The sequence below is a fragment of the Pavona decussata genome, unplaced genomic scaffold (assembly GCF_977016875.1).
Source record: "Pavona decussata unplaced genomic scaffold, jaPavDecu1.1 SCAFFOLD_479, whole genome shotgun sequence".
NCBI classification, from domain to species: Eukaryota; Metazoa; Cnidaria; class Anthozoa; order Scleractinia; family Agariciidae; genus Pavona; species Pavona decussata.
The window spans coordinates 9,542-26,038 of record NW_028145813.1 but is presented as its reverse complement, the minus strand read 5'-3'; the positions used below and the strand labels follow the sequence as shown (position 1 = coordinate 26,038).

Sequence of the window (16,497 nt, the reverse complement as noted above, 5' to 3'; positions counted from 1 at the left end):
ATGATTTGAATGAATGAATGAATGAATGAATGAATGAATGAATGAATGAATGAATGAATGAATGAATGAATGAATAAATGAATGAATGAATGAATGAATGAATGACTGACTGACTGACTGACTGACTGACTGAATGAATGAATGAATGAATGAATGAATGAATGAATGAATGAATGAATGAATGAATGAATGAATGAATGAATGAATGAATAAATGAATGAATGGATGGATGGATGGATGGATGGATGGATGGATGGATGGATGGATGGATGGATGGATGGATGGATGGATGGATGGATGGATGGATGGATGGATGGATGAATGAATGAATGAATGAATGAATGAATAAATGAATGAATATTTTCCCGCGGGATTGTCGAGACTGGTACTCTTCGATGGAGCTGTCGCCATCTTGGTTTGTAAAAACTAACGTGCGTGATCTGGGGAGAGTGTCTAAACTACCGAGAGGACCGGAGCCGGAGTGGGAAGGCGGCGAGAAAAATAGGGAGACTGTAACAGCATAAAGTGCATATGACACTGAAAAGGAATTTTCTATTTTTTTAGGAGTTTAATGCATGTACAAAACTTGTCTAAAATTTTTGAAAACCAGTTTTTTTCGGGGGAAAATACTTGCTTTTTCCTTTACAAAAATTGTCGCCGTACTGGGACCTAATTTACCACATAATGACGTCACTCTACTTGACATTGTTCCCGGGAGTGTTGTGTTATGGTTACAAAACGCTTCAAAATGTTCACATTCACCTGCATTATTCGCTTATATCTGAGACTTTTTCTAATCTTGCGATAGCTCAAGCGAACAATAACAAGCAGAGGAGAAAAGTAAGTCGTCGTTGGTTGTATCAAACCATAAAGGACTAGACATGCCGTTGCGAACCATGTTGATTTTCGACGATCGTCAGCCGTGCACAGTGGAAGCGATTGTGCGTCGAATTTTTGTCAGCGTTTAGGCAAAAGCCTCCTTTTCAACTGTTAGCTTTTATGAGCGGAAAAGCAACAACCAATCCTAACGATTAATTCATACAGAAAGCTGAATACTCTTACTTTATATTCGAATACCATTTTCGCATGTGTGTTGAGATAAAGGACGAACAGATACATAACTTGGGGTAAACAAAGAGGGGCGGCGTCTCATTATTTGTGAACTTGCGACAAGAGCTATAAATGTTAATTTTGTAAATACATGTTCTCAGAGATCTTCGGTTTTTGTTATTTGCTGGTAATAACGGGAATAATTTCCATCCAAGAATCAACATTGATTTGGAGTTGATTTATTGTCTTTTCTCGGCAACTGATCAAGATATCTTTTCTAAACTTCAACTCCTTAAATAATTTCGGGAATTAACTAACCAGAAATGAATCTTAAAAGCTGCATCAGAACTTTAAACAGATCGCAACAGACGAGACAAACTACAACTGCAGTCAGTTGTCGAAAGGTGCTATCAAAATAATTAATCAACTATCCAGCGAAATTTATAATATCGTGTCTTATTTACACTGAAGACCACGCGCTTCTCGCGCGTTGCAGCATCACACCGAATTGAAAGACCACGGAATAACGTGTACATGTCCTGCTTTTCAAATGATATAATCTGTTGGCCTTCCACTTGAGTTATATCTCACACTGAGACGGATCCCTAAAAACCACGAGTGCTCTTTCAAGCTACAGCAAAAGCTTCAAGCAGAAAAACAACTAAACTTCGAGTAGCAGACAAGCAGACCTTGAATCACTTTAACTACAATTACTTTGACGCTTTTGTCCCAAACTGCTGGTTCAGAAAAAGTTTGGACATTCTTCCTTCGTATCATTGTAGGAAATCAGTACTATATTATAATAATTTTATCGGGCATTGCGGCGTATTTTGCGGGCTAAAATGGAGAATTCAGCGGGCTAAAATATATTTTAGCCCGCTGCTCTAAGCCAATGAGAAACAAGAAAATAACGTGGCCAGCCAATCAGAACTAGAGACCATTCAACTGCTCGCGCTGTTTTCTTGCTTGTTTAACTGGAAGCGCTGCCATCTGCAAAAAAAATTGTTTTGAGCTAGAAAATGGCGGAAAAACCTAACGAAGAAGCATTTTCCCAGTCGTCTCAGCTGGTTAGAGAAGAGGACTTAAAGAATCTCGTGGGCGATGATGGAAATAATCCTTGTAGTAGCTTCATGGCCGGCGGCGAGGTGAAGGTAAACAGTTTGTCTTCGTCGAGCGAAACCCGCTCAGTTTAGCACTTGCACAATTAATTTCTGAACACTTGTAAGTGACCATGTATTCGCTGTTTACAAAATTCTGTTATTTTCGCTTTGAAAACTTAGAAGCAAATATTCTTTCGACAAATTTTGCGGTGTTCTGTCTAAGTTTAAAGCTTATGCGAGAATGAATACTTTTGTACAATGAAATAACTGTAACATAAACGCCGACGCGACGCTGGCAGCGTTCAAGATCTCTTACTGTACTGTCTTTGATTCGTTTTCTGAATGCCCTCTGAAATTATTATAATAGTAATAGAGTTGATGTTCTTGGGCGTAAATATGTTTTTGGCCCCTCTCAGAACTCATTATAGCCCTCGCCTGAGGCTCGGGCTAAAATGAGCCTGAGTCGGGCCAAAAACATATTTACGCCCGCAGACATCAACTCTATTGTTATATTGAAGTTTTAATATCTCTAAAAAAAAAAAAAAAAAGCATGGTTACCCGCAGTTTTCTTTTTGGATACCAAGAGCACTTCCTAAGTTCGGCTTTCTCCGCTTAGTTTTAAACCGCGCAAAAATATCCCTGTATTAGAAGGCACCACCCATAGGAAACCCAAGTATTTCGAGGTGCGCAGAACGTATGCACAATAACAAAAGTAGGTACCGTCATTACAAGTGTACTCCCCAGAGATAAACATGTCAAATTGAAGGAAATGCGATAATCCTTGTTACAGTTTCTGTACCATTTCGAAACATAGTACAGTTGCGAAAGTCTTTCGTGCGAGAATAGGCACGGAAATACAGTACAATACACCAGCTATTTGCAAATTGAATTTCAATGCAACCGGAACACATGCAGAACGTTCCGTTGACGCCAATGAATTGGAAACTTTTGGCACTAGGAAAAGGATTTTAAGAAAAAGTTTGGAGGAATGTAACTGTACCAGAAAGCGTCCAGTCGTGTTTTGAACTTCCCATACATTACCCTTGTTTTTTCCCCGAGCTATTTTTAGAGCAGTTCACGGCTGCTTCGCTAACAGACAAATGTATGGATAGTTTAAAACATGACTGGACGCTTTCTGGCACAGCTACATCCCTCCAATTTTTTCTTAAAATTCTTTTCCTATTGCCAAAAGTTTCCAATTCATGAATTGTTCAGAAGCGATGTTTTATGAAAATTATTTGAGATCGGATTTCCATACAAACACTGTTATTTCGAGCCTGTTTGCCTACTCGTCAAAATGGCGTCGAAAACCGTGATAAGCCCTATCCCACGGGAAAATAGGGGGACTGTGAACAGTCTAATGAATGAATGAACGAACGAACGAACGAACGAACGAGCGAGCGAGCGAGCGAACGAACGAACGAACGAACGAATGAATGAATGAATGAATGAATGAATGAATGAATGAATGAATGAACGAACGAACGAACGAACGAACGAACGAACGAACGAACGAATGGATGGAAGGAAAAAAGGAAGGAAGGAAGGAAGGAAGGAAGGAAGGAAGGAAGGAAGGAAGGAAGGATATCATTAAGGGATATCTCTTGGTGCATTAGTTTTATATCATTTCAGTTCCGTTTGAATGTCACGTTATTCAAATATATAATTCACGTCGGGTTCACCGATCGATATTATGCCCAGGCACCTCAACCTGCAATCCTGTGCCTTGGAATTATTTGACAATTCGTCTTCAGAAAATAGGCATTTTGCACTAACAGGCCGCATGGCACAGGCGTCCAGAAAACAATGATTTGAAATTATGATAGTAACAGTAACAGGAAGAGAACTCTAAAATTGCTCTAAAATCCCGATGTTGAAATCAAAATCATTGAGAATCTGAGAATGCGCATGTCAGAGATTTTACAAATTGACGGTTCTTCTAATTTTAACTGTATGAATAGCATTTCTTTGCGTTCCTTGGTTGCTAAAAGAAATCTTAGATCACTTCTTTAGTTTAATCAGTGCGTCACTGTTATGCTAATGTAATGCTTTCATCATATGAATATGAAGGATATCCGGGCATTCTGCGCCACGGCCTCTACAGAAATGGTTGTTCCTAGAGTGGATACTCCAAAACATGGTCGGACGTTTACGTTTACACGATGTAGTATTCTGAATCCTCGTAGTTCTGACGTAGATGAGAAAAGAAGTCCATTTGTTTAGCAGAAAAACGAAAACAATAAAGCTCTATTTTCTCACCTTCATCCAAAAAGCATTCCGCGCTTTTTTTGTTGTTGTTGTTTCTGTTGTTATTGCTGTTGGTTTTTTTTTTTTTTGTTAAGAAACGCTTCAGTTGTTAATGACTCAATCTGATTGGCTAACCACAATAACCCGGCTGGTGTGAATACCTTGTATTTTCAAAACAAACAAGAACAGACCAATTCTATCGATTTGTTTCTCCTAAACTTATAGCTTCGGATTATTTCAATTTCTTTTAGAATACAAATATGTTTACTCCGCAAAACGTTTGAATTGTCTTCAGTTCGTTGTGGAAACTCTTAACGAAGGGAGTTGTAATTCTAACCGCTTCGCTAACTCTCTAAAATTATGCACAGAAAACAAACGACCAGGGTTTTAGGTGTACAGTATTTTGATTTTAATTTTATTCTTACAGTGTTATTTAAATCTGAAATAAGTGTTAAATTGTGTAAACGTCATAACTGTGTTTAACTTTGCTTTGGGGTATCCTAACGAACACACAGCAGTGGAGTTCTCAAAATCCAGCGATTTTTTTTCTAATAACTTCTGGATTCCTGACTTTGTAATACTCTATACTTTTTTTTTGGATGGAACAAGTAAAAACGCATTATTTTGCTAGTTCATGTGGAATTTTGTTCAATAGTACAATTACAGCCTTCTTCGCCTTCTCCTTATTACTGATCATGATTTTGCTTTATGTGCATCTCTTTGTACATAGATGCATTTGTTTATAATTTAAGCATGATTCCTCGTCTAAAATGATACGTGATTTGCCGTGTGTGAATTCAAATTACTAACTCTCCTTTGCCTGGCCTCGCTTCACACCATTATGAAGATTTTACTGGCTCGTTTCAGATGTGTCCGAGGGAAGATATTGACTACCAATGCTCAAAAATGCAGGAGGTGACATCTGGTCTTGAATCTAAACTTGCAGCCTTAGAGGAGAAGCTACATGTAGCCTCAGATATTAAAAGCCAATGCACAAAACTGCAGGAAACCTTAGATGCCGTGCTCCTGAAGTTGGGCGAAAAGAAAGACGATGAATGAATGGCCGAAAGATCAAAAGAAAAGGAGAAGGTGTGCATATAAAAGGAAAGACTCAGAACTGCAGTAGGACACTAATCACGTTGCGCGGTAAATCGTCTACATTTTTTTTTTTGCTTGGTTTTTCCTTGTGTAACACAGCCATTTATAATTGCTAAAGTTTTAGACAGAAACAAGGTAGCGATGTTACGAGGTATTGAAGGCAAATCACAGGGGCACTCGACTATCCAGTTTGGTGAATATCTCTTCAGGAGGCCTTAATCGCCTCAAATATTTAAATTTAAGTAAAATTGAAACTAAAAACCAAGCCGCACTGGAAAACTAATTCTTTTCGTTTTTATTTCGCTAAAAATGAAGAAAAGGACAGCTAGCAAATTCGGGCTATAAAATGAATTTCGCTCACCTATTGATAAACTTTCTGAAACTAAAATTTTGAGCTATAGTGTCCGAATAGATCATACTGCAGTAGTTTACACAGATATGCCTTTAAAATAGGACACATAACGATTTTAGAACAGAGAAGACAACGTTTTGGGTTTTTTTTTTTTTTTTTTAATTTTCTCGTTGTATGCCCCTGGAATCAGTTTACATTACATGTAATACGATAGCGAGTCAATGGATGCCAGTAAGGATAAGCATATATTTTCAGTCGCTGCGCAAGCTCTCTTCTAAATCGGGCGACGGAGAAACTAGCTACATTCATCTCTTGCCTTGCGGACACCTCAATATTACAGAAACTCTGATAATATGGACAGCAGCTAAACACCCGGCAAAAATAAATTATAAACGTTTGACTGAAATAAATTCCCGCTATGACGGACGTCTGTCGCTGTTAAAGACACTAACTTGCAGTCTCGTAGGTGTCCATAGTAAAGGGAGTTGGATGCAGTTCAAATGGTTAAAAAAGGATAAAATAGTGAACAACTGTTACTATTGCATTAAACATTGGTGGGAGAGAGAGGGAGAGGGTATGGGAGTCAAGAAAGTGGCCGCACTAATTTCAAAACTTTAAAAAGGCAAACACCGCCAAATTTTGTGACAGTTCGTAAAATGTTTGGTATGGCATTTAATTGTTCACGAGCCATTTTCTTTCCGTTGCAACGGCATTTTCACGATCATGTTTTTTTGAAATTCGAATGGTTTCCAGAGGTTTTGAATATTAAATCGAGAAGACCAAGGTGGCAGATCCAAGATGGCGGCTGTCTCTGACTGCATCACGATGATATGTATATATAAATTTAATGCATGGCTTGACTTCCTAAACTCTAAAATGTACATTTGCTGCTTTTTAACTAAGTTTGAGTTAATCTGATAAGCATAAGCATTTCAGTATAATGGTTTTACAAGTAACTTAATAAAGAGTGTGGTGAAATGGCGCTGATATACGTTCGTTTGATTGTGCGTAGAAAAAGTACCTCAATAATCAGGCCAAAAGATATTTCTGTTTGTTGCAAAGATTACAAAAGATAAAAGCTTAATCAAAACGCAGTTTAGGTTTGCAAACTGTACCAGTAATTATCGTTGTGAGTATAGTACGCCGCAATATTTAATGTAAAGGAAGTGTGTTATTTTGACTTTTTTGACTTGGCTTCTGCTGCTTTGTTCACCGCTTAGTACAGATTAGAAATAAAAGCAGATTGTTGTGATATCTTTGTGATACAATTTTAATCATTGCTAAGGGCTGGTTCACACGTGCAATTCAAACGCAAGCGCAAATGCAAGCGCAAGCGCAAGCAAGCACGCTTGTGAACTACCACAATGCAAATGCAAACGCAAACGCAAGCGCCAACGTGAGAAATGGAAAATTTGTCATTTCCTTGCGCTTGTATTTGCGTTTACATTTGCTTTTCACACGGGTGAACCGGGGCAACGGAAAGGCAAACGCAAGATGAAAAATACTCTTTCCATGCCTCTACGGTTTACGTTCAAACCAAGATGAAAACACAGAGTCCTCGTTTAACGACTGGTGGTCAAGGCTAACGCGGACTCTGGGAACAAGATTGCCACCATCTTGGGATACTAAAATGCGCGTGCGTATCTCATTCTGCTTGCTTTTGCGTTCTATGTGTGAACGCCGCCTACGCTTGCTTTTGCGGTTGCTCTTGCGTTTGCGTTGCACGTCTGAACCAGCCTCAAGTGTTTGCATCACGTGTAGGCCTCTATGCACCCCGTTGATTCTATCGGCAATCTGGTTCTTACGACACTTACAGCCAGCTATCGCTTTACGGACACCCCGATAATACGGACAGTAGCTAAATTCCCGGCAGAAATATACTACAGACGTTTTACTGAAATAAATTCCCGCTGTTACGAACCCTCGCTATTAAGGACACTAACTCGCGGTCCCGAGGGAGTCTGCAATAAAGTGAATTGACTGTTTAGCTACTGTTGCGTAACAATCAAACAAACAAACAAACAACAACAACTGTGGAATCTTGTTGTTATTCCAACTTTCAATTATGAAACTGTGCAGGGAAGTTAACCCAAGCCGATTTTGGAGTAAAGAAAGATGTGAAATGTCTAAGTGGTCGCCCCCTAAGAATCGTTGCGGGTATTGCAATCCATAGACGTCAAATTTATTCTCTGGGGACATGGTGCTGCTCTATTCTTTACCAGGATCCCTCCGTGAGCATACAGCCTTTATTCGGTGGTTCCAGCGAAAGAAAATCAACATCAGTCTTGGAAACTGAGTGGAAATACTGTAAAGAAATAACCGTGCTGAAAGCAAGCACCGTCTCGTGCAACTCTTTAAGGGCATTACTGAGCAATTTATTCTTACAACCTTCCTTTGCCGGGAGGCGGTAAAGTCAGCGTGCGGATTCGCCCGGGCATTAGATATACGACAGATTTCCCAGCCTTTAAGACGTTTGAAAAAACGAAATCTCCTTTGATTACAATCAGCAAAGCCCTTGGTGCCCAAAGATGGCGAAGTCGAAAAGGTTGTATGTATTATCTGGATCAATAATAATCCCACCCCAGGCAAAGTCCGAAACGCAAAATAAAGATGGCAGACTGATCCTAACGGCGGAGGTGACGAAAAATAAACAAAATGGTTAGAATAACTGAAATATAATAAAGTGGTAAAGTTATTGTACCCATTTTGTTTATTTAATTTTCGTTGCATTTGCCAAAATAATTTGCTGATCCAGGTCTACAAGAGATCCGGCACCACTCATCGGTTTGTCGCTATGGTGTTGCAGATTATAAAAGTCTGAAACGTTATTTTAAAATCTTAAGACCGACATTGGACTCGCGTTATGATAGAAGATAACCACCCCTGCTATCAAGAAAACGCCAATACTAGCAAATACTAAATGTGTTTCTTTAGATCACCTGATACTTTAACCATGCGAGGCGAAATAAGATATCCCGCTGTGGCACGATTAATCTACCTGGCAAAAAATCGGGTGACAGGGACTACGAGATAAGATTTACCCGCAAAACTTGACATTTTTTTCATAGAAACAGATTGATTGTATCAGATTTGCTCAAGCAACAAAGCGATTTTTTTTCTTTTTTCTTTTTTATCCTTTGGTAATATGAAAATGCAGAGTTGAGAATTTACCAGAAAACCAAGAAACCTCATGAATACAAAAATATAAATGAAGGACTTGGAAATACCAAGAAAAAAATCCCAAAGAAACAAGAGCAGCAGTCTGTCGTCAAATTGAAAGCTCTCCAAGGTACCTGTCGTCAATGTATTGGCTAAATGGAACCCTCAACAACCTCATGTAAGCGGTAAACATGCCTATCGTGTGGTTTTAATATGTAGTAGCCTTCCGGCCAAAAAAAAAAACAAAAAAAACAAAAACAAAAACAAAAACAAAACAACAACAACAATAAAAAAAAAAAAAAATTGTTGTACTGTTCTCACTGAGCGAGACACGTTCGTGCCCGCTTTTATCATTTACGGATATTTGGAATTGAAGTCCACGTACCGGTGAAGGTAAGAAATATCGATAGTCTAAAGTAAGGGGCAGATCACTAATTCACAGATTGAGGAAACGCTTATCGCGGCACATTCTGGGCTTGGGGACTCGAGAGTAATAAGCATAACGAGAATGAGGGGGGGGGGGGGGGTCAACTTCGTCCATGCACTCTTCCCTAGATTCCACTCTTCCCTTGATCAACAGAGAACCGTTAGCCAAACATTGTATGATGGTCTCAGAAATAGCTGCATGTTCAAATAAACGGAAACACTTGTTATTAGGAAAGATAGCTCTTGAACGTGTCTCAGAATTGTAAAATGAAAATCTCCTTTGAATGTCACGTTTGCTATGAGCGACCTGGACTGTCTGAAAATCAGGCTAATTTTCACTTGGAGGGTCAAAAAAAAATGCGCTGGCTGCATTACCTCGCGTATTCTTGGTTAAGGTTAACCCTAGCAAGAAATTACCCCATTCGGTCTTCAAATCAGAACAACTGATTTGCCAATAGATTAACTAAATTCGAGGCACAATCTACAATGAAAAAGATCAACAACGAAGAAGATAATGTCCATAACTAAAACAGTTATTGATCACTCGATATATGAATGCTGTTCCCTATGGAGCCTCACCGAAAGTCTATAAGCTTCCTAACTTGGCAAAACACAGCTGCTATTGCCTGTGAAGGTGCAGTCGTCCTTCAGGCCTGCAACTCTCGGAGATTCCCTCAAAATAAATGGGTAGGCTTTCATGAGGATATCAAGAAATTGTTATTAATTTTACGTAAAAACCTTTTCCCCAGTCATATCGTTGAGAGGGTCATCAGGCAGTGAATTTAAACACCTTGAATATTGATCTTTGGTATTGACCTTAATGCTTTCCGGAACGACATTGCCTCAGCTATATCTAAGAAGTCAGCTAATAACCTGGATGCTGCGATAGCTATCTATGATAACACATTGCCTCTTGAGTGGATGTGAGGAGAAATGTTACGTTAATATATTTTTTCCAGGTTTTCTCTTCGCAAGTGCTTAAGTTGCGTACTAACTACGAGGGTATTTCTTATATTTAAAATTTTTGGTTGCCGGTGATAGAATCCCGCCTCCCCTAGTCTAGGATGTTTAATACGAGCAGCAGCCTAATAAAAAAAAGGACAACCAAATAAGGTAGAGACAAGTAGCAGCAGAGGAAATTTATCTTTATAATTGTTTATTGTTTGTATCTATTCTATCTTGTTATTTTTTTCTCGGCCTATGCGACATAAGAAAAGCACCAGCAAATATTCACTCGTGGGTAATCAAAAAGTAGTATGCCACCTTAAAATACCATAGAACAAATGCTTATGATCTAACGAGGAGTAAATCTGTTATATGTAAATACTTCGAACTCGAACGGCAAAGGCACAGCAAAAGTTCTCAGCGTGAAAATACCGGAGCATTAACAAGATAATACGTTTTAAGTTTTCGGACAGTTCTTTCACGACCGCTGGTATACCAATCAAAACAACACTCAGCTCTGCGCTGTCTTCACCGATGGAATTTTTTTATAACGTGTGAATATCACGCTCCTCAATCGTCTTACACCGGAGGTACAGCAACACACGATATATAAGCATTTTCCAAACCTTTCTTCAATTGAGGAATAATATATATATTTAGCCAAGCCTAAAAGCGGAGCTCCAATTTTTTTCATAGCATTTATAGAAATCTGCTTAGCGTACGAACGTAATAACGTTACCACTTCCTCATCCTTTCTGCAGTTATATCTATTTTTAGTGCATATGCAGCGAAAACTGTCCATCAATAACAACAACAATGTAATACAGAGGGCGGCGAAAATACTCGCTCCAGATTGGCTGAGCACGCCAGTTCTACATTTCGTTGGTCTCCTTATTTTGTGTCCAAAAACAACGAGTTCTTTCAAGTTCTTTGGAATTCGACTGTTTAAGCCGAGTTGTTTGTACCACAAATACATGGAAATCAAGTGCTGCAGCTAGAAAGAAAATTCTTAAATGTTAAGTTTTCGTGTCTTACAAGAAACAGCAAAATATCATTTGCGTCAAAGCTAAAAACTTTTATCGGATTGACATTTGTTTAGCTGAGAAACTGAAATCAGTCATGGCGAACAAGTGCTTTCACCTCGCTACTTCTTCTTACAACGAATGATAACCGAGCATAACAGTGTCCTTTTGATGGGAAGAAGGAGCAGGTCAAATTCAGTGGAAGAAATTACTCCGTAAGTTCCTTCTTTAGATCCACCGTTTGCTATTTTTATCGATCTATTTTCGCGGATTTTCAAGCGGTAGGAAGCTTCACAGCGCAGGTGAAAAATAATTTATGCCTGACATTAAGTTTTATCGTTGTTAGTTCACTCCTGAATTAAACTTATATTCTCTCTTCATTACATGTGTAAAATTTACAACTCAGTCAATATTGCTCCTACTGAAATCCAAATAAACGTCAAGAAAAGGAGAACACGGGGAAATCACTCTTGGTTGCTCGGCACAGATCTTTAGTGTGTTTACAACTGAATGAGAACCGTGCGGTGCGAACGAAACTGCCCCGAAACAAAATGTTCAAAAATTAGTTTCTCTACGAATATATATCCTATCGAAGCGACTGAAGTATATTTGTAAAGCTTAAAACACGTAAAATAAAGAAAAAAACATTGATTGTTGCTCAGAAACGCATTAGACTTGTCTAGTAAACAGCTAGCAAGTTGCCTAAATTGGTAGGAGTTTGCTCATGTTCTCCACAAATTCCTTAAATTAGGTCATTTCACGTTGTTGTTTTGCGGAGACGGCAAAGAAATGTATCAAAATTTAATTGCGGAGTGATTGTTTTTGTTCAAATGTTGTTGCTACCGTCGTCGTTGCTTGACAGGGTTACCACACTTATTTGGCGCTCGGATAAAAATGTTTGAAAAATCATAACTCAGTCAATATCGTTCCTACTAAAATAATTCTGGACCTTACAAAAATTTTGACACTTTAACGCTTGGGTGTAAAGCGAAATATCAGAGCGTTTTTAAAAAAAAAAAACTTGTGCGTGTTTATACAGTCCAAGCGCATGAAGGCAGAGCGGCGCAAATGCATTGCATGCACACAGCTCAAAAACAAAATGTTCAAAAAATAATTTCTCTGCGAATATCAGTGGTATCACGGGTAAAATGTGTAAAGCTTGAAGCACATAACACAAAGAAAAAATATCGATTGTTGTCTGGAAGAAAGCATTTTCGTTTACAAATGATTTGTAAACGACCGTCGAATTACACGTCATGATAATATTTTTGGTGTACTGAGCAACTGAGCGACCCGGGGAAAATGTTTGAAAATTCAAAACTGTGTCAATTCTGCTCCTATAGCAATAATTCTAGTCTCTATATAAACGTTAACGAATGGAAAATATTGGAAAATAGTCTTTGGTGTTTGGTAGAATTATTTTAGAGCTTTTAAACTTGCGTGCGTTTACAAACACATAAGAGCCGTGTGGTGTCATGAAAACAACACGACCACGAATAAATATTTTTCAAAACTGACTTATAATTTCTACACAAATATCGATGGTATCGTTAATTTACAGTGCGTCGCACTGTAATTGACGATTGGAGCATCTGTCAGTAAAGCCTTAAACACGTAAAATAAAGAAAAATTATCGATTATTGCCTGGAAGAAAGCATTTTCGTTTACAAATGACCTGTAAACGGCCGTCGAATCACGTAAACATGATATTTTCTGCGAGAGCAAGCTAGCTCCCGGGGAAAAATGTTTGGAAATTCAAAACTGTGTCAATTCTGCTCCTATAGTAATAGTTGTAGTATCTAAATAAACGTTAACAAATTGAGAATATGGGAAAATAGTCTTTCGGCTTATGGTACAATTATTTCAGAGCTTTTGAACGTGTGTGTGTTTACAAACACATGAGAGCCGTGCGGAGCGAATGAAAAAAAAAAACGGTCATGAAACAAAATGTTCAAAAATTAATTTCTATACGAATATCAAAGGTATCGAGAATCTAATAAACGATTAAGGTATTTGTGTAAGGCTTGAAACACGTAGCATAATAAATTATCGATTTTTGCCTGGAAGAAATTATTTTAATTTACAAATGATCTGTTTAAACGGCCGTCGTAATTACGTAAACATGGTATTTTTTGCGAGAGCAAATAGCTCCCGGGGGAAAATGTTTGGAAATTCAAAACTGTGTCCATTCTGCTCCTAATTATTAATAATTCTAATCTCTAAATAAACGTTAACAAAAGGAGAATACAGAAAAATACTCTTTGGTGGTTGGTAGAATTATTTAAGAACTTTGAAAATTGCGTGTGCTTACAATCACATGAGAGCCGTGCGGTGCAAATGAGAAACACGGTCACGAAATATATTTTTCAAAAATTAACTCCTCGAATATTAGTGATATCGAAAGCGATTACAGTGTCTTTGTAAAGCTATTTTAGAGATCTGAAAGTTGCCATAACTGATCGCAAACGGGTGATATAGACAAAGGTAAGGCTTCTTTAAACTTACTTTTCCGGCCGGCCTGCTCTAACTTGCTATCTATCGCTCCCTTTCACGTTGAGCTTTGCTTAATCGTCCCCGCTTTTCTGATTTCTTTTACTCTCTCTTTCTCTTCTTTCTACGTTTGTCAACATATCCAACGAAAACATATAAATTGACTATGTATTTTGTGTTCTTTATCATTTCTCTTCAATTCTAAACGTACCTCGCCATGCAACTTCCCGCTAAACAAACACGGGCGCATTAGCATTGTGGGATTGCGTACGGCGTACGGGTGGACAAGTGACGTCATAACCAAACCAAAAATTTTCGCTTTCACGGGTTACCGAATTCTCTTAGCTATGGGGCTCCGCTCCGCGCCTCCGGCGCGTGGAGCTCCGCTACCAATGAAAACCACTTGAGCAGCCTGGAGCAGTCTTCAACGGATGAATTACTCTATAACATGTTATTATCTCGCTGGACTGCGTTTCCTACCTGAGCTCCTTAAACCGTTGTATGCCAAGGGAAAAAAAAAATGTAAGCGCAAAACTAAGGCCCAGGTACAGATACACGAGCACAAGTATGAATGAACCTTTTTGTTAGTGCCTTAGAAAAAGATCTGGGCGTCGTACCCGGGCACGGGCACTACCTCCAAGAGTAGTAATCGGGCACCGTTCCTGGGCACGGCCACTGATCTTTTTCATTTAAGGTCATGCTTCATTTGTCAGGGTTCATTAGTACTTCAAGTTGATAAGGTAACTTGTCTTCCGTTAAGAGATTTGATATAGTTTTTAACGTTTCCCCGTTATATCAGAACAAATCGTGATGAAAAGCTACATGATTTTGTCAACTGATTCTCACACTTTTTCCTCATGCCTTCCTACGATACAATAAAAAATATTGGCGGGCGCGAAATTGACTAACGAGAACACGCTTGCTCTTTGGTCAACAAGGACTTTGAACAACGTCCTTTTTCAGTGACCGAGCACAGTGCGATGGCACGTACAACTAGTCTGATTGCATTTGCTATTGTTACAGTCTATATCCACATAATCCATCAATAATCAGGACTCCAGTTGTCTTCTCCGGTTGAATACCAGATAAAATCAACCCACAGCCCCTAGACGCCCTCACCTGTGACATCCAAAAACAACGCATATAAGTATTGTTACAGGCTGAATTACAGAAAGGTACACTTTAACGGCTGGAATACGCCCGAGCTCGCGTCACTAGAGAACTTGTAATAATTAATTTCTAGTGAGACGATGACCTTTGAGTGCAAGTGGTATTGGGTTACAAGCAGCCGTTGAGAATAATAAACGCGCTACAACAACAACAACAAAAACAACAACAACAACAACAACTTTCTTTAATATATTTATATTATAAGACTTATTGTAAGTCTTATTGTTAAGACTTATTGTAAGACTTATTATAAGACTTATTGTCGATTTCGGACCTTAAATAATGCTAAAATTTAACTTTCATTCAATAAAAGATCTGACTCACCTCTGGTGTATTTTCGTGCGTTTGGGGGCAATTTTACCGTTTCGGGCTGGGGATTCTTTGAAATCACTGTCATTCCCTTAAGACGGAGTCAAGGCAGCACACGTCGATTTTGACTGTAAGCTACTGGAGTTCGCTCAGAGGCGGTTTGCGCCTCGAAAATCAGTCCCAGCGGCGATTTTTTTCACTCACAGCGAAAGTCCCAAGAAAAAGTCCTCGTTGAATGTTTCGTCGTCAAGAATCCCCAAGCACTTGGCTGGAAATGAGCATTTTCTGCTTCCGATTCCACGATCGCTTCTTTTCTTTAAGAGCTGGTGGTTTTGAAAATGGAACCGGGGCTTGGGTCCGAGGTCCAATGAACTCTTCCCAATGTGGTATAGTCATTGCATGTACAGTACTCACCACACACCCACAGCGGCATCTCGACCAGCTCCATTTTTACGGGCATTGGGACAGGAACAGACCGCAAAATTTGAACATATTTGCCTGTTGGTCACTCGTATTTTTCGGGAAAAAAAGTAAAAACAAAAATATATAGTACAGTTAGTGACAAATATAAGAAAAGGCCGCCATGTTGGTAGACGTCACTTGTCCCCAGCAGCTTCATTTGAATTTTTATCCCATAACGTTATAACATTAACAAAATCTTGTAGGCGACATCACCGGCTATCTGTTAAAGGTAAAAAGGCCTCTGTGGGGGAGGGGGGAGGGGGGAGGGGGGTACGTTCGAGGGTTTAAGGCTCCATTTATTTTTCACTAACATGCTCGGTCTACCCCCAAAAAATTTACTAAATCTCGGTTCGACCGGTCCGACCGGTCAAAGTGGACCACCTTCAAACTGGTCCCGAATATTCCGGTCGGACCAAACCGAAATGGTCCGTTCCATTTAATGTACCAACCAAAATTACCGGAATTTTGGGTTGAATGGAAGGCACCCCACGTCTCCACGTCAGATTTCCCTTCAGTCGAAAGCGTTTGTTTGGGGAAAAGGTAAACATTTGAAAGGAAAAACAAACTTGCTTGATTCCGTGAAAGACAAAACCAGGATACAAATGGCTGATAAGGTTAGAGGGAATCTAACTACCTCTCGAGAACAAGCTAAAGATCACTGAAAGCG

At 39.1% G+C, this 16,497-nt stretch overlaps 1 protein-coding gene across 1 annotated transcript in view; it reads left to right on the top strand.

Annotated features, from left to right (window-relative positions):
* The window catches only part of LOC146450215 (short transient receptor potential channel 4-like), a 28,680-nt gene extending 21,583 nt beyond the window's left edge, over positions 1 to 7,097 (top strand). The window contains exon 16 of the mRNA XM_085100617.1: positions 5,265 to 7,097. Coding sequence (XP_084956743.1) covers positions 5,265 to 5,456 — 192 coding nt within the window. The 3' untranslated portion in view covers positions 5,457 to 7,097. The remainder of the gene's footprint in view (positions 1 to 5,264) is intronic.
* The last annotated feature ends 9,400 nt before the right edge of the window (positions 7,098 to 16,497 follow it).